This window comes from Uloborus diversus, chromosome 5 (assembly GCF_026930045.1).
Source record: "Uloborus diversus isolate 005 chromosome 5, Udiv.v.3.1, whole genome shotgun sequence".
NCBI lineage: Eukaryota > Metazoa > Arthropoda > Arachnida > Araneae > Uloboridae > Uloborus > Uloborus diversus.
The window spans coordinates 170,198,486-170,226,420 of record NC_072735.1 but is presented as its reverse complement, the minus strand read 5'-3'; the positions used below and the strand labels follow the sequence as shown (position 1 = coordinate 170,226,420).

Below are 27,935 nucleotides of genomic sequence, written 5' to 3'. Positions count from 1 at the left end.
ATTATTTTGCTACTTCTCATGGCAAGAGTTTTGTGGTCGGAGTCAGTGGGTAACAAAAGCGATTAGCGTGGATCGAAGTGCAGAGTAGAAAATCAATCATCAATAATGCTTCAACCTTTCATGATGTGACAAAAGGGAAATACAGTATAACCCCAATTTAACAATTGTCAAAGGACTAGAAAAAGTTAGCGTTAAATCAAGGTGCATTGACATTACATGCAGTGACCAATCTGGACCAATGAAATGTATCATTAAATTGAGGAAATTGCTACATCGGGTACTGTAAAATCAAAGTTATACTTTAAATAAAAACAGTTTTATTCATGTTAAGCATGAAAACATAAGTAATACGAAAAATAAATTGGAAATGACATTTAGAAATATTTTGGTCATTCATAATACCCAAAGAATGCATTATTAGACAATAGATGAAAGCATCATGATCAATATAGCAAAATCTCAAATTTTCAAATTCCTGACTTCAAAAAATGCTCAAAGTGACTGACAGCAAAACATGTTAAACAAAACCTGCATAACCAATAATCCAAAAATCCTATGCAAACAGAAGCTGTAAATAGAATTAAAATTTTCAAATCTATTTTCATTATTTCCATTTTTTTAAACTTATGTTTTACAGCATACTTTTGAGCGTTTGCAATAGCAAATTTAGAAAATGTCAGACAGTTATTAACTTGTTGAAAATACTGCAGGGTGGGGGGGAGGGGGAAGAGAAGAGACACCTGTTGGTCCAAGCCTGAAAGGAGCCAAAGATTTCTAAAATAGGAGTGAAGTAATGTAGGGTAAATGATATGGAGGAAGGCCCGTAAAAGTCATTTGCGACAAGCCCGAAAATTTCTGTGCATGCCCCTGAAATACTGCAATTATATGTTGTAGCAATATTGAATTTAACACTTGTATTTCAATCACTTACCTTTTATGTAAACTTATTCACTTAATTTTGAAGGTTAGTATTAGTATATTTAGAAATGTCAGTCAGTTTCCAGGATGTCAGCCAGTAACCAAGATGTTCAAATTACTGCAATTCTAGCAATATTTTCAAACTCAAATGCCAAATACTGCAAGGTTATTTATTATTCTTTCATCCTGATTTGAATTCAGTAAAACATTCCTTAATTTACTTGCAGAAAAATCACTTACTTCTCCACGGGTTGCATTCCTGTCAGACAGTTAGTTACCATGGTTCTAACAATTTTTCTATACTCATCCAAAGTGTAGTTTGGAAATTCAATAGGGAAGTTGCAACCTATTAAATGTTCATATTTTGGCTATTGGATACTGTTAATTGACCCTCAAAACTAAAAAATTCACCATCGCCGAATTTTAAAACACCGTGGTTGATTTTTAATGAATTTTTAAAAATCCACGCGCAAGAGTGCGCTCTTCTGAAACGTCACGAGCCTACGTCACAGGGCGCGAATGGGCAGCCTTCCGCCGAAGATCCCTTGTTTTCGCTAGGGACATTTTGAGCGCGCTGATATTTTTATTTTTTAGAAATTCAATAATCCTTTTGAACACACTATGGAGACCGGATTCGTTAAAGCACAATGTAAATAATCTTCCTCAAATAATATCAATGGTGATATTCGAATATTTCCGAGAGGATGAGAGGTTTAATGTTCCAGAAACGCGAGGAGATAAGCCTTTTATGTTTCATCTTCGAAGTGGAATGCACGTTCTTCGATTTCTCCCATGACATGGGAACCGGTTCGCTAGCGTTTCTCTCCTATCGGACGTCACTTCCTATGCCATCTGACGTCACAGGCGCTTGAACTTTAAAAATTAATTTAAAAAAAAAACTACTTATCGTATCGCAAAAATTTTTTCACCTATGATGTTCATACATGTTACTCTATCATACAAAAATAAAATTGAAAAATCGAAAACTTCCCTATTATATCTTGTAACTCACTACCAAACGGCACGACCTTGAGGGTCACGGATTTGGACATAATTCTAGATATAGGTCAATGCCAACCAAATATGAGCCCAGATATAGTGGTTTGACTGCATAGGCCCTAGTTTGGCTGCAACGGGGGTCCAAAGTTGGTAATTTGGACCCAGAAATGTAATGGAGTTTCCTTTAAAATTACCATTTTTATCGCTTTTCTGCTATTGTACTGCAGAATGAGATGTTTGCATGCTTACCTTTGAATTAATTACATTAAATACTAATTTTTAATAAGCGGTTTTCAAATTCAAAATGGCTACTACTTTAACTTTCAATAACTTGAATGTCAAAATAACAGTAACAGGATATTTATCGTTTGCAAATGAAACTAATTATTTTTGCTTCCTATTAATTGTTTGCTAGTAAAAAGTATTTATCGTTTGCTAATAAAAACATTTTTTTTAACTGATACTTATCGTCTGCTATCAAAGATATCCCACATTGATAAGCCAAAAATGGGAGAAAAGAAAAAGCTCTGATTTATTGCACATGGCACACAAGAGAACAAAAATACAAGATCGATTCGACTAACTTAGATGAAGCCAATAATAAGTACGTGTTCTCTATTATACTCAATTTACTAAGAAAAGATGCCAAAAGCGTTGGGAGATCGAACAAAGTGTCGAATTCTGAAATTCCTATGGAAACGCCATTGCATTTCTGGGGCCTAACTAGCAACTTTGTGCCCTCGTTGCAGAGAAACTAGGGCCTATGCAGTCAAACCTCTTTACCTGCGCTCATATCTAGTGGGAATGGACCTATAATTAGAATTTTGTCCAAATCCGTGACCCTCAAGGTCGTGCCGTTTGGTCTTCAGCTTAAAAAGTACAATAAGCCAAGAGAAAATGTTGATAAAAAAATTATATTTTGTGTTTTATGTTCCAAAAATACTAGTTTTGTTTTGTGAATGTCAGTTAGACATCTGTGGAATTGCCCATAAATATTTTTAAAAAATCTATCAGTCATAATGGATGAGTAATTAACTTTTAAAATTTGTGAAACAGCACTTTTTTTTAATTTGCCAGTACTGCTTTAAAATGTTATAACTCAAGTTCTATGGGAGCTCTACAGATTTGTATAATATCACATTTAAGGACAATTACAGTAACTTTAACTTGATAGGAAACTTGAATATTTTTTGAGGAAAAAAAAAAGTTTTCAATCTCATGTTAGAATTCAAATATTTTTGAGATAATCTTTTAAAATTTTGAAAAACATTTATGGTTGTGAAATGTATTTTAATACCTTAATGAATGTATCCAAAAAATTTCAAGAGAGGCACCATGAAGGGATTAGCAGTTACGGCAAGAAATCTAGGAAATTTTTTGCAATTTTTACAAAAATTGCTTTAGAATGTTACAACTGTTATTAAGTTTTATGGGAACAACAGAGTTGTATAAAAGATTACTTTAATTTTGTATGTAACATAAATACTTTTCAGTTTTTTAATTTAATTATTTTACTAAATTTTATTTATTTATTTTTTTTTTGAGATAGTGATGTTAACAACTTTTAAAAAATAAATGTACGGTTGTTAATGTTCTTTAATAATGCATCCAAAAACTTTCAAGAGTAGGACCGTGAAGGGATCAGTAGTTAAAAGAGTGAGCAGTTAATTTCTTTAACTGCCCACCCTTTTATCAAGAGTGCCCACCTGAGGGGTCATGGGTCTGACTTTGACATTGAAATTTTTAAAGGAGCTGTTTTGAGAGGATTTTTTTTCCTTTTTTTGAGGGAAGGGGGTTTTGTAGTGTTTATGTTTAGGGGGTGCACCCTTGCTGTTGGGGGGGGGGGGGATGGGCACCCCTGCTTTTATGATCTTGCTCTAAAATTTTGTGTATTTTTTTTCCAAATTATCAAAGACATTACCTTTTTTTTTTAATTTTGTGAATTTTTCTGAAGTATTTAAAGTAACAGATTAAATTAAAGTGCAAGCAATTGTCTTTTTAAAATGTGGAATTTTATAACTCTAGCTCCCATAGAACTTGTGTTATAATATTTTAAAGCGCTACTGACAGGTTAAAGAAGTACTTTTTAAACGAATTTAAAACTTATCAATGCCAAACAATAGTTTTAAAGTGACTAAACAATTAGGGCATACCAAAAATGTAAGATAAATTAATAAAAGCAATAAAACTTCTAGGATTTTGAAAATTTTTGCCAAAATTAACACAAGAAGTTTTAAATTAAAAAAAAATTAATCAAAATATTGAACAAGAAATAATTTTTAATGAAAGGGAAACTAATTTACATTTGAGGCAGTGCAAAGCAAAGGGTTGTTCGTGGCAAAATTAAAAATTTGGAGATAACCAGTACAAATGGTAGGTCAACCCTTCCTCTGTCTTGGAGCAAGAGATAGTACTAGTAGTCCTGGTAGGTGCTGCTGTGTAGCATGATTTAGAAATAAAAATTCAATGAAAGCCTACCTAGGACGTAACCTTTACTCAAAACCTGAAAATGTCCACTTACATCCCTTTGCTTCTCACTGCCTCAATTATGGATGAAAGATGTCTTTGAAAATTATACCTATAACTATATAATCTAAAAGAGACAGAAAACTTCTGAAGTTTTTATGAAAATCTCAGATGCTCAAGTTGAGAATTTATTTATTTTTTTTTTTTTGTTAACCTGACATAGAAAGACCCAAATGTTTCAGGCATGTTCTAAGGATAATTTTAGCAAAATATAAAAAATTTAAAATCGCAGATTCATTTATACTTTTCCAAAAGGACCTTATCACCAAAACATACCTATTCTTCCAGCAAGACTGCTCATAGCCACAACATGCCCTCTACCTCTTTCCAAGAAATGCTTCAAAACTTTCCTTGTCAAGTTAACTGTCCCAAACACATTGACGTTGAACAGCTTTTGATCCACGTCTATGTCTATCTCTTCAAACTGAGCTCGCTGAGAAACACCAGCATTGTTGACTAGGATATCAATCTAAAAAAAATAATTACAGCATTAAATTGATTTTCAGATTTTTTTAAAAGTACATGAGTAATTTTATTTTCTACAAATTATTATCCAATAAACAAGAAATATTTTCTGTAGGCAAGTAGGTGGACAATGCTCTCTAGCTCAGTACCACAGCCAGAAATTACTTTCTGGTGGGGGTTTTTGGTCATATTAACCCCTCTATATATAGAAATAGAATTGGCAGTGTTAATGGCATAGCAAGATCAAAATTGGGTGTGGGTCAGGCCCCTTATTTTAACCAAAAATAAAATATTTACTGACATAAGTTTATATAAAATTAGCAAATCAACTATGGATCTTGAAATGCAAAAAATAATCTATTAATTTCAAAACATATATGCATATAACTTGGTTTTAAAATAAAAGAATTTTTGAAGTCTGAAAAAAAAAAAATTCTTCGTTTAATCTGAGGCAACAGTAAATAATGACATAAGCAAAAAACAAAGTTCATTTTCATTATCAATCAGTTTTAGCAATTAAATTAAAAACGCGAAGAAGTAAAAACTTTTAAGCAGTTATAAGTATTAACTGAAAAAACAAAGATTTCTTCTCAAAATCATGATTACAGTACATTAATAATTTAAGACAATGAGTAAAGACAAGGGAGCTAAAAGGCATTAATGACGGCTTCCTCTTTGCCTGCAGAGTTGTTTATTTTACGTAGCATGGAACGCATGAAAGGAAAATTCAAGCAACGTAAAAAAAAACAACTTTACAGATATAGAAGCAATCTTAGGAAGTTCATATTGCATTAAGATTGACTATTGACATTGAGGAAAAAAGATGCACAAATATGCTGCAGTGTAAATCACACCTCATTAATTTTACCTTTTTTTAAAACAGATAATTGGTGGAATATGTATAGGGAACTAGGGTACATAATTTAGACAAAGCAAAAAAAAAAGGATTTTCAGCGCCAAAAACAAAAAATGCAGGTTTCTTTTTCTTTTTTGGAAATTACATTTTTGAAGTATAAATTATTTATAAAGGGCAGTTCTCAAAAGGTGGGAACAAAAAGTTAACTTTGAGCAACAGAGTCAGATAAAAATATAAAGTATCCGCGCATGCAACTCAAAAGTATCTGCAAGCTAATAATTGTCTATCTCGTTAAAAAAAGGGGGGGGGGGGTTGATTCCAAAAAAAATTAATAAGAAGAATTTCTTCTTCTTGTTTTTGTGAAAGTTAATTGACTAAAACAACGTTATAAAGCACAAAATTGCAGGTATACGCTTTGAGGTTACAAGGAACTAATTTTCATGCAATGCAAAGACCTAAGTTATATTTCAAAATTTTAAGACTAAGCTTCTTTTAGCAGATATCTTTGCATAAGTAAGCTCACATATTTTTGGGAATTATATCTCCATTGCTGACCATACATTGGTAGGACCTTTCTCTTCTTAAGCTGTCAAGTCAAGAAATCAATAGGATACTCAAATTTCTGAGAACAAAGGAAACACTAGCAATTCGCTGCTTCTTGGAAATGCTCTGTTGAGGGAGGGGACAAAAACAAGTACCCGCAGCGAATGTATCCACCTTACGTGCTTACGTATATACTATCCATTTATAACTTTTACAAATTAATTGAATAATGTCAGGTTTAAAACAAATTAGAGGTAAGAATTTGAACGATTATCGCGAGGTGCGCGTGCCCGCAGCGAATGTATCTGCACAGTAGCGAATACATCCACTGAAAGCGCGGGTGTTTATACTATCTGGTAATATTTTTTACAATCTAAATAAAGAATATCAATTTAAAACGAATTAGAAGTAAAGAGTATGAACTTTAACGATTATCGGACGATGTGCAACTCCGCAGCGATGTATCCGCAAGTCAGCGGATGTATCGGCGTGCGCGCGTGCGTCTTACATTATCTAGCTCTGTTGAGCAATTTCAAAAATTTTCAAATTTGACATCAATTTTGCTTTTATTCTATAGTATGCATACCTAGAACACAATATATGAACATGAAAAGACAGCAGGTATTTGTAAAAGTTGTTAATTAGTAGAGACGTACCGAGTACTCGGTAACTACTCGGTACTCGGCATACTCGGCCAATTTGCCGAGTACTCGGTATTCGGCCAAATTTTGATCAGATACTCCGCCAATACCGAGTAGTTGCAAAAAATTGAATATTGTCCAAGACAGATATTAAAATTTATAAAAAAGGGCAAGCATACTTAATATCCTGCAATCATTTACAAGTCAATTTTAAATTTTGAGAATAATGAAGTTTTTAATGCTTTAATGGAATAAATCTTTATTTTAATGTCCCCGAAGTTAATAAAACTTATTTATTAAAAATTGTGCAAAAAAGATAAGTATAGAAAACATGGAACTTTTACATAAAAAATAGATTTTTGCTACAAACAAAAATTAGTTATAAGAAATAAAAAAATTCTTTTGCTTAAAAAAAGGGAAATAAAACAACGTTAAAAGCATAGTGCAGGAACACTGCAGACACATGTTTTGGCATTACAGGAAATTCCTTTTTCAATGCACAAAATGTGAGCTTGTAGATTTAAAGGCATCCGACAAAAGTCGGTTTTTTTGTCGAATGTCTTAACATTCTTTAGCTCACATTTTATGCACTATCATTATGATAAAGACGTTCCTTGCAATGCAGAAACACGTGTGTGCAGTGTTCCTGCACATTTGCTTTATTTGCTTTTAAAATATATTTATGTTTGGTGGACTAGAACTAAAATAGATTGGTATAGTTTGTCTTAATTCCAACTTGATCAATCATACCTTTTATTTATTTATTTTTAATTTTAAAAATAATCTTTTTGTAAAATTTTTGACGTAAACAAAATTTTTTAAATAATGCGTAATTAAATTTCAGCAGGAATTTAGTTTTAAAAACTTTTATATGGAAAAGAGGTCTATACTACTATTCCAATAAGTTCAAAATTGATCACATGTGTGTCAGTGGTTCTTCTTAAAACATAATTAGTACTTGTTAACTCGGCCGAGTAGTGAAATGCCGAGTACTCGGTAACTCGGTACTCGGCCGAGTAGTGAAAGGCCGAGTACTCGGTACTCGGCTACTCGGCCAAAGTGCTACTCGGTACGTCTCTATTAATTAGCAAATTAAATCAGCAGTCTGTAGGTAACAGATTTTGGACATTGTTGTCCTGTAGGTAACGAATTTTGGACATCATCATAATGTAAGTTTCACCATTTTTGACAATTGTTAATCTGATTTTTAACTTTTCCAATGAAAATTTTATTTACTACTTTTTGAATTTTGCAATTTAATAATAAAGATGATATTAATGAAGTACTTGAATTGCTATACATACTGCTCTTTACATATAATAAATTTTTGGAATGATTTTGAAGAAGTTGATGAAAGGTAAAAAAAAAAGCTTCAAATTAAAAATAATACAAATGTAAAAAGTGACATCAGTTTTAATAATTAATATTTTTTCTAATGTCATAAGAATTAAAACGATGTCTAAAAAAATTATTGAAAAAAGAAATTTGTATTTCTATTTGGAGATCGTTAAATTATGTTTCCAAAAGAAAGAGAAAAAAAAATTCTAAAAAAATAAAAGCAGGCGAAAAAAATTGCTAGCGCAGGTGATAAAGTCGCCAAAACTGGTGCAGCTGATGATAAACTACCAAGGAGGATAGAAGAAAGGGGAGACGCCCAAAGCCGTAAACTTGCTGCGCGCACTTGAAGCCGTGGACAGAGCGGGTAAGGGAGAGGAGAAGGGGAAAACTCTACCCAAGCAAGCAATGGTATTCAATGTAGAGTAATAGGGAAAACGTTCAGAAAGAGAACTACATGTGCGGCACTTTTATAATTTTTATTGTCGGAGAAAAAAAAAAAAAAAATGCTTTATTTATCACATACAACAATGAAAAAAGCTATTCTTTGAGATTTTTTTCTCTTATTTTTATTCATTGAAATGTAGAGTAGTTATTTATTTCCCCCGATTACCACACAATTTCAGAAGCTTGAACGCACTTAATTGATGAAAAAGTATGTCTAAAACTCTGTGCTTAGTTAGAATTAGAGTATAAACACAAAAGAAATAAATTATACTAAAAAATGTGGATGCCTTTAATCTTAAATTTTGAACATTGTTTGAAAGAACTACAGAATGTACATTATTTGAAAGAACTACAGAATGTACCAAGTACAGAAAATGTCTTTATTATACACAACAAATATTGACACATTGAGAGTAAAACACAAATGTATGACAAAAATTTAAATTTCTTAAAAAATACCCTTAAAATAGCCAAAAATTTAAATAATTTTTCTATTACATTTTCTTTGTCAAGAGCTCTCTCTTCAATAAGTTTATTAAAAAAAAAAAAAACTGCCTTGTAGTTCAAAATTTATGTATTGCTTAAGCCATTTGCACAAATGAGACTTTTTACGCACTGTATTTCTGGAATATTAACCTTTTTTTAAATTGTGACAGTTAAAATAGGATGAATCATCATTATATATCATAATATGATGTAGCAAATTTATAGTTTTCTTGCATTTAAAAATATATGTGCCCTATCCTCTTTTTTCTATGGTTCTAGTAGAGATATTTCGAACAAGAAATGAGTTATTCAAGTTGTGTTGCCAGGGTTGGCAAGTATTTCGCCACGGGTGAAAAAAACCACGGTTTTCCCCTTCCAGCAAAAATAGATTTTTTGCCAGTATTCAAAAGGGAACAAAAAATGGAATTTTTACAAACAACTTAAGTAGTTTTTTTAATTTTGCCCTCAGTAAATTAATAAAAGATATTAAACATGCTTTAATTAAATTCTAGTTTCGGTTTTCTTTGACATCTAGCTTAAACTAAATGTAGTATTAAACTTGCTTAAACGAATGCTTCCAAAGATTGTTATTTTTTTTAAAAATAAAAATTGAATTTACAATTTGTATTTGAGACAGGAAAATAAATGCAAAGGATGATTGTCTAAAAGGACTAGACATTACCAGTTCTCAACTACTTTTCCTCGGGTATCAATTTCCCCAGTCAGGAGAAAAAAAACGTATTATTTCTTTAGAGAAAAAAATAATTTTCTACATTATTTGACTATTTTCTGTCAAAATTAAATAGCTTGAAAATCTAAATGAAATCTGGAAAAAGAATAAGAGTTTAAATTTTTGATGAGGTTGGTCGTCCTGCCCGCAAAGGGTTATTTTTCCCAGGATAGTGGCAAAAACTGGGAAAACAAGTACAACAAGTGTACAATTTGAATAATCCAATTTAAATTTAAAGCAGACCAAGACTAGGTTCTTCATTAATATGTTTAATTAAAACAATTTGAAGTAAACTAGGGGAAATAGATAATGATTGAAAACTTGCATATTGCGATGCAATGTTTAAAAAAATATCCTGATGTACCGGATCCAACTGAATTTGAATGAGCTTTGACTATTTTTAGGAGTAATTATCAATAATAAAATTTCATTTAGTATGAATTATACATTTTTATCGCATTTATTTCACACTAGAGCCATTCCATTTCAGATCAGGCAGGGTCTGTCACATGACCATCACCGATTTTTTTGAAAAAATTACAGTAGTTACAACTAAGGGACATATGAAATATCCCAAAAGGATTTTGCAAGAAAAAAATTTTTTCTTCAGTTACAGCCTATTAAAATTCTGCACAAAATCCGCCATTTTGGAAAAAACCGGCAAAACACTCTATTTGAAATGGACACTATTTCAAAAGTATTTAACCTATTCGAATAATTCTTTTTTCTAAAAATAAATAAGGACCCATATATCCTCTAGACATCATTTTTGAAAGTTTAGTTAGATTTTTTGATAAAGAAAAAAAATTCATTTTTGCCGCGAAAAAACTGCATTTTTACCGATTTCATGATTTTTTCTCCATGAAAAAAAAGTTTTTTTTACTAAACGTAGATGGCAGTCTAAAGCCCTTATATGATAGTTTCATAATATATTTTGTTAGAATCCTTGGATGCATACAGCCTCGGAAATAAAATTAGAAATTTTGAAAATTTTCAAAAATTAGCGATTTTTGAAGTGATTTTACTCAAAAAACCCATTTTTTAAAAATCTAAAAATTGGCTCATTTGAACCCCATATAATGTTTAACAAGTGGATAGACACCGCATCCAGTATTTTTTCCCATAAAACGTTTTATGATTTTTTGAAAGTGACCTTATCGCCCACGGCATGCATATAAAATAAAAATTTCTAATAATTTCAGTCACTGAAAATCTGATCATATTAATGGATTAATGCCTAATAGCTACAATGATAGTGCACTTTATCAGCAACAAATAAAATTTTACTGACTTTTAACAATATAGCAATATCAAACCGCTTTTGATAACCCAGTCAATTCGCCTTTTTGTACTTCGTAATATAAATATATTTTTCTGTTGATCAGCGCTTAATTGTTATGGGAGCTGAGCTCCCATACTTCCTTATTTGTTTTACTCGAATTTTTGTATTTTTGACCGAATTCAGGCCACTTAAGCATTAAAACAAGTTCTGAAGACTATAGGGATCCTGCACTTCTTTTGTTAGAAATTGGATCCCTGGCTATAATAGTCACCTTTAGTGATCTGTTTGGTTACCTCAACTTACAACTATGTTCAATTGATTACATCTCTCATAAAACAGGTGGGCTTTTTAAATTCTTAAACTACAAGTGAGTTTTACGGTTTGAATTTAGTATAAATATTCTTACGTATAAAAGTAATCATTCGAGATAGGATCCAAAAATTATGTGACAACATTCGCCAATGACAACCAAAGCAAGAAATTAAAATTAATCGTTTTAAATGCATTGTATTGTTCTTCTCTTTGATGATTTCCCCTGTCGTGTAACTGAGTTGAAGAGAATGACTATTGAAAGAGAAAAAATATGATTTGTTGCTGCATATGAAAGTAATGGTGAATTCATAGCTTTGGAGACGAAATAAACTAATATTTATTTTAAAAAAAAGGAAAGATTTTAACTGTTACTGATGAAGTACATCATTATCATAGCTAGTCATTAATATAATCACCAAAGGCTCTTCTATCTATAAACTACACACAAAGTCTTACAAAAAGACGAATTGACTGGATCATCAAAAGCAGTTTGTTACTGATATATTATTAAAAGCCAGTAAGATTTTAGTTGTTCCTGATAAAGTGCACCGTTTTTGTAGCTATTAGGCATTAATATAATCAGATTTTCAGTGACTGAAATTATTAGACATTTTTATTTTACATGCATGCCATGGGCGATAAGGTCACTTTCAAAAAATCATAAAACATTTTACGGGAAAAAATACCGGATGCGGTGTCTATCCACTAGTTAAGCATTATATGGGGTTCAAATGAGCCAATTCTTAGATTATTAAAAAATGGGTTTTTTGAGTAAAATCACTTCAAAAATCGCTAATTTTTGAAAATTTTCAAAATTTCAAATTTTATTTACAAGGCTGTATGCACTCAAGGATTCTAATAAAATATGTTATGAAACTATCATATAAGGGCTTTAGACTGCCATCTCCGTTTAGTAAAAAAAAACTTTTTTTCATGGAGAAAAAAAATCATAAAATTGGTAAAAATGCAGTTTTTTGGCGGCAAAAATGATTTTTTTTCTTTATCAAAAAACCTAACTAAACTTTCAAAAACGATGTCTAGAGGATATATGGGTCCTTATTTATTTTTAGAAAAAAGAATTATTCGAATAGGTTAAATACTTTTGAAATAGTGTCCATTTCAAATGGAGTGTTTTGCCGTTTTTTTCCAAAATGGCGGATTTTGTGCAGAATTTTAATAGGCTGTAACTGAAGAAAAAAAATTTTTCTTGCAAAATCCTTTTGGGATACTTCATATGTACCTTAGTTTTAACTACTGTATTTTTTTTTTCAAAAAAATTGGTGATGGTCATATGACACTTTTCATACCTGCCTGCCTGATTTGAAATGGAATGACTCACTATATAATCATAGTTGACCTCTTATAATTTTTATTACTCTGTTGGCATTGCAAAATTTGCACTACTTCCCTGCTAAAAATTAAAAGATGAGAATTTATTATTTAATAGTTAGGAGAGATTAATATTTTATACCAAAGTCAGTGAGTTGATTTTTATTGCTTTTTACTCTCCACTTTCTTTCTGCATTCATAAAATAAAAAAGAAAAGCATTTCACTAAAACAATGGATTACTGTTCCACTGATGCAGTTTAATATTTTAGGCACAAAAACATGAATATTATTAAAATGCAGTTAAAATTACTATGATATTAAACACGTTATATCCAATCCCCATAATTGAAGCAAATCTAGTTTTGCCACTTTGGCAAATATGGGCAAAAAATAGTTTTGCCAGGGCACTTTTAGATTTTCCCCCTACCTTTGACAGAAATGTGCCAAACCTAATTTTTTTAAAAAAATTACTAATCTGAAATTTTATGTTTAAAAGAATTAGGCTCATAGAAAATTTTTACTGCATTATATTGCAACTTGTTGTGGTGGAGGTTTAAAAGGATTACTTTTGTTACTAAACGCAAATTTTGCAAATTATGAATAAAAATAATAAATAATAAAATTGATAGCTAAAAAAATTTCATTCCTATATCTTTGTTAACAGAACTCAAATCAACTTTCTCGAATTCTGTTTTTGCCATTTTTTCCACTGCCTTGGCATAAATGACTTCTTGCCTGCAAAATGTCTAACCCTTTGTGTTACCCACTAATGCCCTTTCAAATGCAATAATTTTGAATATAATTGTCTAAGCGAATTGCTTTTTTTTCAATATTTTTTCCCCAATACCTAAACCTTACATTTAAATATTCTTTTATAATGGCACGAAAGATATCCCTGTAATCTTGTTTCCCGGTCTGTTTGTACACCCATACGCAACACAAGCGGGCATTTTAGTTAGATCAACAGAAAATATTCACTATTAAACACAGCATTCTAGGTAAAATAGCACTGATAAAGCCCTTCAAAGCCGAATGTTTTGGGTAGACTTTTTCCCGCGCCAGTTAAAACCAGTTACAGTTTTAGCTTCAGGTTTTGTTGCGTGGAGCGTCTCCCCTTTCTTCTATCCTCCTTGTAAACTACATTTGTCAAACTGGAATTCCCCTCTGGTAACCTTTAGCTTATCGTATACTGTGTTGTCGCCAATGGAGGTTTGCTTGGCGATTTTAGCGCAAAATGGCTTTCTTTACGATCATAACCAGCCATGTTTCTACTGTAATTTATGTATTGTTCAATGCGTAACATATTAATTATGCAAAATACAGATGGATTAAAGAAGGTAACATTATAATTATCTTTTTATTGAGGTTAGAAGACAGTGGATCATCAAAAATTATGAATAAATGGACAGAATTATCGACGTCAAGATCGTAACGCCATTTGGACATATCGCATGTATGTTTAAGAAAAATTATTTTTCTTCTTAGATACTGAATAAAAACTTATGAAAATACTTTTAAACAATTAAAAATTGATTCTGAGGATCAATAAATACCTTTAAAACGAAAACATCATATACTTAGTTCTCAAATATTAGCATTGTAAAGATCATAACTTTTGGACATGCATCAAATTTCAAACTTACTTTTTTCTAAAATCGTTTACAAAGTAAATAATCTGTCTTTACTTTTGTTATTTGTGTAAAATATGAACAAAAAATTATTCAGTGTAATAGTCATACCTTTAATTTTTTTTTTGAAACATATGGAAATAATTATAAAAAAAAATTTTTTAATGGTACATTTGCTCAGTTAACGTTTTGGTATGTCCAAAATTGTGCCTTTTAGCAAAGAAAATATTTTTTTAAGGGCATTTGAAGAGCATTTTTTCCATAATTTGTCAATTCTTGTCTCTATACAGTATTATAATATAACTCAAAAATTTTTGGGTTAATTAAAAAATGAAAGTTATTTGGTGTTGAAGCTTCAAAGTTGAGGTCTGTGTTTGCTCCCACCTTTTGAGAACTGCCCTAAAAGAAAACTTCATTCTTTGGGCCATACGTAGTATTTGATATAATAAAATCCATTCCTAAAATTTGTAAATTTTAAACTGCACAAAATACTATAAATATTCATTAGAAGAGCACAAACAAAACATCTAGAAAAAGATCTTTGCCTCTTATTTATTACTAACAGAATTGCAAAATTTTCAGAACAAAATAACTTTGTGAGAATTTTTAACTCACCTGGCCAAAATGGTCCAAAACTTTTTTAACATTACTCTCATGTTCATCAAAGTTATCGATTGAAAAAGGCACAAGAAGAATATCTTCTTCCTTGCACTTGTAGAGAGCTGCATAATGGTGAAAAAGAAATATCAATATACAATCAAAGCAAACAAAAAAAGGCGTTTTTCCATCAGACACAAACGAGACGGTAGCAACTTGGCTGCAGGCCCTTCATTTCGAACTTTTCCCAGGGGAGAGGCAAGCAATTTTTTTTTTTTATTAAATACGTCATCCTTTTGTACACATTCAACAATGTTAAATTTCACAAATTATGGGATGACGTACGAGAAAATTTAACAATACTCCACACTGATAAACAATTTTGATATATACAGAAGAAAATAATTTTGTTCAATAAGAAAGAATATATATAAATATTTACATTAAGATAAATAAAAATGAATAAATAAATAAACAAATAAAAATAGATGAAAGCAAAAGAAAATAAAGTGAAACAAAAACAAAAAAAAATAAATAAAAAATAAATAAATAAATAAATAAATAAATAAAATAAAATATTTAAAAAATAATAATTATATGAATTTAAAAAAAATAAAAATAATAATAATAATAAAAAATCAATAAATAAATAATAAAAATAATAATTTTAAAAATTAATAAAAATGCTTAATGCCTATATATTAAAAAAAAAAAAAAAAAAAAAGTAAGTTAAAAAAAATTTATCCAAAGAGAAAATGTTTGTGGTCAATTAGAAATGTAATAAGATCTGTAATTTTCTTTTTTGCTGCAGGAAACGAATAATAGTTTTTTAAGTCTTGAGTCCAATTGCCAGAAGAACGAAGATGGAATGAAGAAGTGTGAATGCAATGTTGTATGTAATGTTGAGGATTTCCAATTGATTTGCATCTGCAGAGGTCACTATTTCTAATATGGAATCTTTTCAAGTATGAAGGGAAAGGGCCATGGCCAGTAAAGAAAAAAATTTCATGTCTATTTAAATTCAAAGGAGTAAGTTTAACTTTCGGACGGATTTTGTAGATTAGTCTTCCTGTTATGTCTTGTTCCCATCGTTCTTGCCAATCATTCAGTAGATCTTGTAATAATTTATGCTTTGCAAAACTTCTTGGAAATGGCAAAGGATGCTGTTTTGTTGGTACTAAGAATCCATTTGCTGTTTGGTTTGCGAGAAAATCGGCTCTATTGTTTCCAGCAGAGGTTGAATGACCTTTAATCCAAGAAATTTTGATATTATCATGATTTATTAGTTGTTGTTGGATTTCAGCTATTAAAGAGTTTGTTGGGTTTAGATTACCAATTGATTTAATGACTGATTGGCTGTCACTGTACATAATTGATGGTAAGTTATTGTGGGTTACAGCATGATCTATTGCTTCTTTTATTGCTAACGCTTCTGCTTGAAAAATAGAGTTGGAGACATTTAGAAGAAAAGTGGTTTCGTCAGTTGGAGTTGTGTTATTTAAAATAAGGAAAGCTGCCGTTGTAGCTTGTTTTGTTTTCGAGCCATCTGTGAAGTAACGGAAGGAAGAAATATTAGTGCTTGAATTTTCCAAATTTGGTGAGTTTATTTGTAATGAAGATGTTAAGGAAACACTGGGATGAAATAAAATTGTTTTGATTTTCTTTTCAAAGGAAGACGCTCGAAGAATTCCAAAACATGTGACAACGTCCTTATTAAGTCTGAGTAATGTTCCCATTTTAGCTTCGTAGGAAATTTGAATATCTAAAGGAGGTATACCGATGATTATTTGTAAAGAACTATTTGCTGTTGTTGCATAAGCTCCTGTTAAATGTAATAACAAAGGACGTTGTAATTTCAAAAGATTTAAATTCAATCTTGTAGTTGGATTGCTTGCCCAAATTGGAGATGCATAAGCTATTATTCTGAGAAAAACAGAATCATATAAGCGAGCTCTGAAACGAATATTGTAGCCCCAATATTTTCCTGCCAGGCGTCTTAAATGTTGTAAATAATTGGTTGATTTGGTCTTTAGGTGTTGTATATGTGGTAAGAATGAAAGGTTTTCATCAAGAATGATTCCTAGATACTTTAAAGTCCTTACTCTTTTAATTTTTTCAGTCCCATATTTAATATTTTGATTCTTAGTTTTTCTTCTAAAAAGTAATAAACTTGATTTATCTGTTGAGACTTTCAAATTATAATAATCTGCCCATTTTTTGAATTGTATTAAAGCTGAGTTTGCTTCATCTCCCATGCTCTTTATTGTTTCTTTAACAACGCCAATCGCAAAGTCATCTGCGAATGCTTGAATAAAAACTCCTCTTGGCATTGAAGTGTGTAGAATATCTTCTGCTATTAATGACCACAAAAACGGACCGCTGCAAGATCCTTGTGGGACGCCTATCATTTGATTATGAATTACAAATTCATTATTAGAATCCATTATTAATTTTCTGTTTTCAAGCATACTGTGAAGGAATTTTTTCAAAATATTAGGACACTGTAATTGAGAAATTTTGTTATGGAGTTGTGGATGTGGAATGCTATCAAAAGCTCTTTGAATGTCTAAGGAAATTATTAATTTATGACCTGTTATATTATAATCAAAAAGATTTTCCCAAATATTTTGTAAAGCATCCTCTGTTGAATATCCTTTTTTGAAACCAAATTCCTTTAGATATGATTTTATAGCGTTTAATTGCATAAGTCGAAAGCTCTTTTTAAAATTTAAGTGAAATAAATTTATGGTCACTTAGGGAATCTACATCATCTATAACATTCCACTGGTAATTATCATTTTGAATTAAATTTCCTTTAATAAATGTTAAGTCATTCCAGCCATTTCCATTTTCATGTTCAAAAGTTGGTGAGTCATATGAACTATTTATTAATTGCAAGTCATTTACTTGGTAAAAATTTATTACTCTTCTTCCTCTTGGATCTTCACCAGCATATCCCCAAGATTTACTTCTACTATTGAAATCACCCATAATTATAATATTTTTATTTGAAATATTTCTCAAAAGACTTTCAAGATTACGTAGAGGGATTCTAACATCTTCTGTTGGTGTTATATAAACTGAAATAATAACAATTGAATCTTCCTTGAAATCAGCTGATATTGCTATATGGTTTTCTTTTTGGTCTATTTGAGAAACTATTATATTTGAGTCAGTACTTATAACAGCAGCTTTTTTACTTAAAGAATAAAAAATTTTCCAATTACTAGGTTGTTCTGGTATTTGATCGTTTTTTAAATATGGTTCTTGAATAAGGAAAAACTTCGGTAACATTTGAGTAGATAAAAGTTTTAAAGAACTAGTAGCGATACTTCTTTTGCCTAAATTTATTTGAATACAATTCAAAGAGTTAAAAGAATACTTTGAGAACTGAATATTAGAAGAAGGAAAAATTGTAGATGAAGTAAACAAATTCGGATGAGACAAATGATGAAGAGAGGAAGGAAAGTTAATAGAAAACACAGTATTATTCGTCATAATTGATATTCGATTTCAACTTTTGAAGAACAGAAAGATAATATGGACAAGATGAGTCAGAAGCAGGGTGATCAATCAAATATAAAGGAGAAGAGCTTGGAAGAGATTTAACGCAATTTGCGCATTTCGTGAAATTGCTTTTGCATTCATGTTGAGGGTGATTTCCAGAACAGAAAGTGCATATTTGCAAATTACTTTGGCATTTGCTAGACAAGTGTCCAAATGCTTGGCAAAAATAACACCTTTTTACATTAATATATTCTCTCAATTTGTAAGTTTCCCATTCATTTTGTAAAAATTTGCATTTCATGAGTATGTTAAATGTGAAAGGTTCGCACTCTATTACGAAATTCTGTCGACCGTTTCTTGTTTTGTAATTGAAATTAATTTTGAAGTTTAAATTTTTTCCTGTATTTTCAAAAATAATGTGGTTTATGTGTTCAGTTGTTGTTTCTTTAGGTAATCCTTGAATTAAAATCTTTGGGTTTATTGTAGTTGTAGTTTTAATTCTCGTATTAAGCTGTATGTTAGGTATTGTTAAGAGAGCTTTTTGTAGTTTTTCTTTGTCTATTTTATTGTAAAGATCTATAGCCAGACCTCCATTCCTAATAACACGTAACTTGTGAATACGTATGTTGTCGCTTGCTGGATTGTATTCTTTTTTCAAAAGTAATTTTAAATCGAAAGAAGAAGTATTTTCACGAAGAGGGTAGACTAAGACGGTATATAATTTTGGATTTTTCTTCATTACATCAGCATACGAATGTTTATATAAAGGAGAAGCCGTTTGATTATCGGTAGGTTTCAATTCTGTAAACGTTTTAGAAAAACTATTAAGTGAATGAACAGGAGAAAATTTAGTGTTGTCATTTTGAAGATGAGCTTTTAGAGGTGTATCAAGCTCACTCTGTGTTGGAGAAGTGTCGACTACTTCGTAAATTTCATTTTGAAAGTCTAATCCATCAGAGGAATGCGTAGGGAAAATAACATGATTAGTATTCTGAAGGTTGAAAATATTATCTTCTTCAATTCCTACCTGGTTTTCTGCATCTTTGTAAGTTGAGGTAGTTTTCATAGTAGTGTACAATAGGTTTGTGGTAGTTCGATCTTCTTGAGTTCCTACGTCTTTATACTGTTTTTTAATTTTTAAAGTGTCAAAGTCAGATATAGCAACTCCTTTCAAGGAAAAATCTTCATTTCCTGTCAGTTTAGTAATAAGTGAAGAAGGTGACAAATTATTATTTTGTGCTATAGATGAAATAAGATCTTGACAGGAAATATTATCCGAGTCAATAATTCTTGACTGCAGAATTGTTAATATATTTATAATAAAAGATCTGCATTCTTCCTTAAAGAAGTATCTCTTGTTTGCATTAGTTTTGGCATTAATAATATATTTAATGCAATCAATTAATTCATTAGAAGTGTGTTTAATAGTTGGTCTCAAAACTACTTTATCTGCTGGCTGAATGCCAAACAAATCTGCTATATTTCTTTGAGAAGATGTTTCATTCACATTATCACACGAGGAATCATTTTCTGAAGATGTTAAATCAATTGCATGAATTTTCGTCTCATTAACAGTAGGTACTAGTGCTGCAGTTGAAATTAATGGCGATTTCTGAAATTCAAAATCACTTTCCATTGTTGTACTGTAAATTTGTTTTCATTAAATACTGCAATTGCATAAGCTAAGGCAAAAGCAGAAATATTGCCAACAATGAAAAGAAAAATCCGCCAATCTTTGGAACGAAGTATTTCAATTTGAAATGTTCATACAGAAGTAAAAATATGAAAGTTTGTTATGTGAAAAAACAGTTAAGACACATTAAAGTTTCACAAAGTAAATTTGTGAGTCCAGAAGCTTAATGCAAAAGTCAATTTCAAATGATATTAGCACATTTGACATGAAGCTAAGTCATTGTAAGTTTAAATTTATCGATCATATAATATCATACAAACTTCAATGTGTTTTTTCCAAAATTACGTACTTTCTTTAAAATTGAGCAAAATTCATAGAAAAAGATACCTGCATGTTTCTCATTGAAAGCTTCATCAGATTACATCAGAAAAAAATATAATTAACAAAAATTTACTGCTAATATCATTAAAAAAACACGGAGCGTAAAATTAGCAAAACAACAAAGCTTAATTCACTGTTGCCCAGAGGCAAGCAATGCACATTTTATCCAGAAACAAAAATCACGCCCACGTATGCGTAAAAACAATAATTTTCAAAGCCGGGGGGGAACCCCTTAAATTGCCACCTGCATGACTGTGAACAAATTCTAGCCATAGCAGCATCCTTAATGACAGCGCAAAGAACAAGCATTAAATTCATGACAAGAAACAAAACATGATTAATCAGAAATGATTGAGAAATCACAATAGTCAACGCCCTCAAATCAGTGCAACTTACAACTAAGCAATTTGTGGATTTTAGAATTTTGATGAATTGAAGTCATTGATTTATTTATATTTTACAATATGACATTACAAAATTATTACTATTATTTTTAAATATACTGTTACACACAAGAAAAAGATAATATTTAAAAAAAAATAACAATTATTTTTTAAAAACTATGTATTTTAATTCATGCCCTATGTTTTAGGTTTTTAGGTAGTCCCTGCTTGCCTGAACATGGGCTACGACAGGGGTACCCCCCCCCCCCAAGAGCAAGGGCGTACCCCTCTAAATATTGCATCACATATAAGATATAACCGATGCACAGAAGCTCAGATAAAATGACAATAGAAATCATTTTGAAAGAATACACTGAAAAGAAAACATGTAATAGTGAAACCTATCATATAGCTTCATAGCAACTGCTAGCATAAAAGTAATTAAGATAGACTTTCAATATTAATAATACCAATAATACAATATTAAATCAAGTTTAACCTAAAATAAAAATTAAAATCCCCTTTTAAAATTTTTTTTTCTTACTCTTAGTTATTTCTATCTCAAATTCCTACTCAATATTAAATTCTAAACTGAGTATCTAAATTCTTGTGCGGATTTGAGAGATAGTTTACTATTTTCTAATAAATTTAGCCAATTTAGTTGGCTAAATTTTTGTTTGAATAAATGTCTTACATTAAGCAAAGATGAAACTAGGCACCAAACTAAAAACTGAAAATCTATATCATCTATCTAAAGACGCAGTTGAAAAATAGGTTTAAATTGCCAAGATGCCAGTATTATTTCATTTTTATACTTACCAATGCATATTTCTTTCACATTATTTAATCTTTCCAGATTAACACCAGACAAAGCAAGTTTGGCATTGTTTTCAGCAAATGTGTATGCTAAATGCTCTCCAATACCGCTCGAAGCACCAGTAATCCATACAACTTGGTTTTGATAGTCTAATAAAAATAAACAGACAATTAGATAAATAAATAAAACGAATGTTCATTTTTGAATATAAAAAAGAAAAAAATAATAAAACAAAGCTATTACTAGAAATAGATCATAAAAATTAAAGGATCTACACAAGGTAGCCTAGAAAAAACTATGGGTATGCTCGAGTAGAGCAATTGGTTATCCGGTAACCAAACAAGCATATTTTAATAGAGCTACCGATTAGCAGATTGCATAGGAAAACATATTATGGGCAGGGCACTCACAGCAGATGTTATCAAATCAACCAACCGGTTAATAGGTAGCTCTATTATATGTCCTACGAAAAATTGCCTTAAAACCTGACTAATTTTCTTCTATAAAATCTAAATTCAAGTAAAAATAATTGTATGAAAAAAACATATAAAAAACAGAAAAAAAAAATCAGATGTTTTTCTTCATGCAAAAGAAAATTTAGTCATAGATGTTTCTTCAAGTGGACCAATAGTTACATATCTCGCCAAGACTGGAAACTTTAAAGATTATCTTGCGTATGATACAAGGGGTGAAATGAAAGGGGGGTTCAAAGATCACCCTCCTTCCCTCTTAAAGTAAACCCTGGCTGCACAAGAACATGGTGCCAAGCCAGTATTAACCAGGGTTGGCTTTCTGCCGGCAGAAACTAGTTTTTGCCGTGCCAGTGGCAGAAACTGGTTATAACCGGTAAAAACCGGCAAAAACTTAAAAGCGTCTTTAATAACTAAAGTAATTATTAAATGATATTTGTTTAAGTCAACTAAGAAATTAAACTTTATTTCATCATTTAAAAAAATAAAATCCTATGCTAGTGCCCTTAATTTAGTTCAGAAAGGGAACTTTTCAATTGCAGATGCCCGAAAAATTTGGATTAATATTAGAAAGGACGAGAAATAATTCGGGTGCTCAGGAAAGAGGAGTGACATACAGAATTAAACAGGCATTACTGATTGTAATTTGAATGCTTATGTAAGCTTCATCTAAATTGCTTGTGATTGAAATTATCGTGTGCTTCAAGAAGAAAGTGCCCGAATTTTACTTGCCAATATTATTGTACGATATTTTGCCCTTATGTCATAGCTTTGCAAAATAAATTGACCCTATTTCTTGAAACTTATTTTTCCAGTCAAATTTGTACCATTTTTATAGTTACTGCATGGTAGACCAGTTTAGAAAAATATGCACTAGATGAAAGTTTCAAACATTGCTTGTTCCTTGGTGCATTGCCTCCTAGCTCTTCTGTAGCAAGACTATTCTAAAATTTCTTATTTGTGCACGTTAAATTGAGAAACTGTTTAGATTATAGAAAACACCTTTTCTAAGAGCCAACAGCAGAGTTAAGACAATGTCACATTTAAGCTTTAACTGAGAAGATATTGTAATTAAAGTATGCTTTGGGGTTTACAACTAATTATGTTTTTCCATGCATTTTCTATTGTATGTCAGTAATTAATTTTTTGTCATTTTGTGAGTTTTTGCCAGTTTCTGCCACAAATGTGGCAGAAAGTGGTTTTTGCCATGCCGGTTTTAACCGGTTTCTACCAGTGGTTTTAACCGCTTCGGCAGAAACTTGCCAACCCTGGTATTAACACAACCTAACTAGACTCAGCCAGCACTTATTCTCCTCATTTTGAAAATACACCCTACCAGAATTTTTCACAGTAATTCAGATTGGGGTCACCATTAGCATGTACAGAAGATCTTCAACCAGAAGTACCTTAACCTTACCGATCAGGCCACTACATAAACACTGTATTTCATCAAATGAGTGGCGATCCACATTAAAATTGAAATGCGCAGGAACTGAGCTACATGCAAATTAAACTCTGGTTAGATGAAAGGCAAAACTGTAACACTGTCTAATTCAAATATTTAACAAGACAGAAAACTCCAACAGTTAAAGTAAAAAGCAAGATCAGAAACGAAAACTTTGTGAACTATCCAATTTTATATTTCAACTTCCTATGAATCAATGACATTCGAAGTCGTGAGGGGAAAAAATCAGTACACTATATACTCAAGGGTGTAGTTTAACCCAGTGGTATAGAGCCCCGAAGACAGCTCAGTCTTTTGATCCAGATAAGAAGCCGAGCAACTCCTGAATCAGCACCCATTTGAAAGAGGAACTTGGAGTAAGTTATGACCACAACATATTTAACAAGCTTTAGTCACCATTAACAAACACAGAGGATCTTTGACTTTCAATGATCGGGTCAACAATGCCTGTAGAAAAAACTATAAAAACAGTAGGTTAACATATGTGACATCATTTCAAATAATACCTAACAATGAGGAGTTTTTGTAGCATGCAAAAAAAAAAAAAAAAAAAATACAGGGTCATTGCTTAAAAATGTCCCAGGGGGAGGCTGGTATGCAGTTCAATACAGTGAGTGATCCAGCAAATGTCATGGGAAAAAAAACAAAATATATACACATATATGCAGGGACAACTGTATCATATTTTTCAACGTAAAAGGGGAATTGCCTCTCCTTCCTTCTGAAATGTATTGAACAATAACAGAGGCAAACTATCATCAATAAAAGAAAAAAATTAGCGCGATAAAATTTATGAAATCTAAAACTGTGAGGTGAAAGTTTCTATCATATAACAGAGTAAAATTAAAATTTGCTCAAAATAGTTCTTATTTACACACATCAAAAGTTCGCAAGCTAACACACATTTCTTTCGACGAAACGAAAACATACAACTAAGAAAAATTCCTTTCTTACCTTTCTTCGCGGAAAACAAATGGTGAAATAATAAAGTCAAATCTGCATCCATAAAGCAAAATAGAATTATAACTAAAACTACAATGAAAATGAGCAATAGCATTGTAATATTTGTAAATTTTAAAGCGATAAACAAATAACACGGATGAACAAACTCTGGCAGATGACATGCAGCCAGGACAAGTGTTATTAGGAAAGAGAAGCAGCAAAGGCCGGAGCCAACTGCAAGGTAAACAGGAGAAAATTGAAAGGTATTTCTCGCCAAATCGTAGCCCAAATCCGCCGCTCTCTCCAAAGTCTCGCCAAAAGGAATCCACGGGATTGTTTACAGAATTTCTCCACTGCAATTAAATAAAAATAGGGAACCCCCAAGCGAAGGGGGTGGGGGCAGGGGGCCCACCTATGGAGTGGGTCTTTGCGAAATTTAGTGGGGGTGCGCCCTTGCTCTTAGGGGGGGGACCCCTGGGGGTATCCCTCCAGTTATCAAAAAAGGGGGCACCGTCATTTTAGTTACATAAAAAAGGGAAGTCTCTTGTTGAACTAAGAGAGCGATAAGAAAAGTAATAGAAAGGGGGAAAAAGTACTTTTCTCTAAAATTTAAAAAAAAAAAAAAGCAATCTTAAAATGTTATTGTGGAGCTCTTTTTGCAGTCATAACGACATTCGTGCATCTGAATAAATGATATCGCAGAAAAAACCCCGCGAAAACTGGGCAGATAAGATTCAAATTGTGCTTTTTTCTCCTCATCCCTCCCCTCCACGCCATTTTCTTTGTTTTAAAGTCATTGTGACGTCAATACGAATTTTCAAATTATTATTTTATGTTATGATTTAAGTGCTATGAATTGATATTCCTGTCATGGAAATAGTTTGGTAAAATATATTGAATAATATTTTCACATTAGAGGAATGAATGAAAAAGAAACCAACAACTTTCGTTTTTGAAAATCCCTCCCAGAAATATTTTTGGCTGTGACAATATTTGACCCCCCCCCCCCTTGTCGCAAAGTGTCACATTTCACCTTATCGCTTCCCCTTGTCACCACATGTCACGCTATATAATTAACATAAGCATACCTGTAAAAATGCGAGATGTCACACTTTTTCCCTTATCAGAGCCGAATCTTAGGGGGGGGGGGCAACTGGGGTTCTTGCCCCGGACGGCAACTTCAGGTAGGGGGCGACAAACAAATTCGAGTGGTGCTTCCAGGGGCGAACTGGCCAACCGGCGCCCCCCCCCCTTTCTGTGCGCCTTTGCGGCTTCGTTTTTTTTTTTTTGGTTCCTTCTTTCAGCCCCTGACCGTGCGTGACTTCCGCTTTTTTTTTTTCTTGCGCAGTCGAACCTATGCGTCTTCGGCTTTTTGCAGAAACCTGGATTCCCAAAGGGCTTTGGAAGTCCAGGTTGATGCCCTCTTGGGGGACCTAGTCCACCAGGAACAAGCTTATTCTAAAAACATTCAGAAAATGCAAGAAATATTAAACACTAGCTGCGTTGCCCGGCTTTGCCCGGTCTACCTTGAAAATAAAAATTGTCTCAAGTGACGTACATTTAACAATCAGGTTTAAATAAATAAATTAAAAAAAAAAAAACATCATGCAAAAATTCCCTTTCAAACAATGACGACAGATATTAAAATATTTTTAGGAAATTAAATCTAGAAAAATGGATTTGAAAAGCGTAACTATGGAAACACAAAATACAATAAGTTTAAGGAGTTAAAATGCGAAAGAAAATGGTTACGAAAAGCGGAAGCTTTCTGTTTTTCGCACGGTCAAGAAAATTTCTGCGGGAAGAGGTCCTATTTAATCCAGCTAATCAGAGAACTTAGCGAACAATTTTAATTGAAAATTAAATTTAAAAATTTTCATTTAACTCTGCAGAAACTTTTACAGCACTCAAATGCGTATTTTTCATACATTTTTTAACTGCAAATCTCCGATCACGCTTTGTCAACTTTGCCGGTTGACCTTTTCTTACCTTGTTTTCGGTCCGATTCTTTTTTTTTTAAACATTTTATCAAGCACTTTACTATAGAATGGAATAAATTAACTTATTTAGAGACATATTTCAGACCAATTTACCGCTACTGTAAGGAAAAAATTCAAATTTCGAATGGTGTTTATGGTTTTTTTTTACGAATACCAGCCATTTTAAAGTAATAAGCACAATATTAAGAAATAAATAAACAAAAAATTAAAGCCAAATGACTTTTAAGGGCCAACACAATGCAAAAATAATAATAAAAAAAAACGACATATCATAATTTTAATCATGAATTTATTCGAAAATATTTGAGTGTACGATGACTTTTGTGACGTATTATTTCTCCGTCTCTTCGTTTTCTGACCCATTTCAAAAAGAAGATCCGTCAATATTTTGAAAAAACTACTGGGTTGTATTTAGAGTGACATAGGAATGATGTGAAAAAATATTAGACTTCGTATTATCTTGGTTTTAGTAAAAAATTTCAAAGTGTACGAATGCTTTTGGGAGCCACTGTATGTCACATTTCCAGCGGTTTTTTAGATATGGGTTCTTGAAAACCAATACTTTTCGAGACAAAAAAATTATCTCGTTCTTTTTGTCTCAAAGTGTCTGTGCCAAGCAGGCGCTCAAGGGATCTTGTGCAGCAATCATGTGACAAGGACCCTGGCGGTTTTCTTTGTCTTGAAAATCCACCGGCTGAACATTTGAATTGCAGATTCAAACCTGACACCAAAGAAATACGAAGCCTATGCCCAATCACCGCGACACCCAGCTGACAAGAAATCAAAAACTTTAAATTTCTAACAAGTACACTCAATTTCATTATTCTTATTGAAGTGAATATGTGACGTTATAGCATGATAATGATTAATAATAGAAATAAGGCAAATGTAACTGACCGGCAGCCGGCAGCACCTTTTTGTAATTATAGTTTTTATTACATTATTGCTAATCATATTTTGAAAGTGTTTATATGGAATATGGACTGATAGTAATTAGAAAATGAAAACATCATCTTTAAGGTGACATCTTGGTTTTATTCTGAGGCGGGGGAGGGGGTGTCATGTCACCAGCAGTGGAAAAGTTGTTCTCCAAACCACTTCTCTTCCTCTTGTTAATAACCAAAGATCTTCTACAAATCACATTTTAAAAAATAACTTGCATAATTTTGCAGGGGAGGGTCCCCCACCTCTCCTTTTTCGCCAACATCGTTCAAGATCGGCCTAAATTTTGTTTTAAGCGCT

At 31.7% G+C, this 27,935-nt stretch overlaps 1 protein-coding gene across 1 annotated transcript in view; it reads right to left on the bottom strand.

The window, feature by feature from the left end:
* LOC129222357 (dehydrogenase/reductase SDR family member 7-like) overlaps window positions 1-24,888 on the bottom strand; it is a 37,275-nt gene extending 12,387 nt beyond the window's left edge. Inside the window, exons 1-4 of the mRNA XM_054856853.1 lie at window positions 24,706-24,888; window positions 21,819-21,965; window positions 15,114-15,220; window positions 4,720-4,912 (exon numbers count right to left, since the gene is read on the bottom strand). Of these exons, the coding sequence (XP_054712828.1) occupies window positions 4,720-4,912; window positions 15,114-15,220; window positions 21,819-21,965; window positions 24,706-24,808 (550 nt within the window). The 5' untranslated portion in view covers window positions 24,809-24,888. The remainder of the gene's footprint in view (window positions 1-4,719; window positions 4,913-15,113; window positions 15,221-21,818; window positions 21,966-24,705) is intronic.
* Window positions 24,889-27,935: the final 3,047 nt, after the last annotated feature.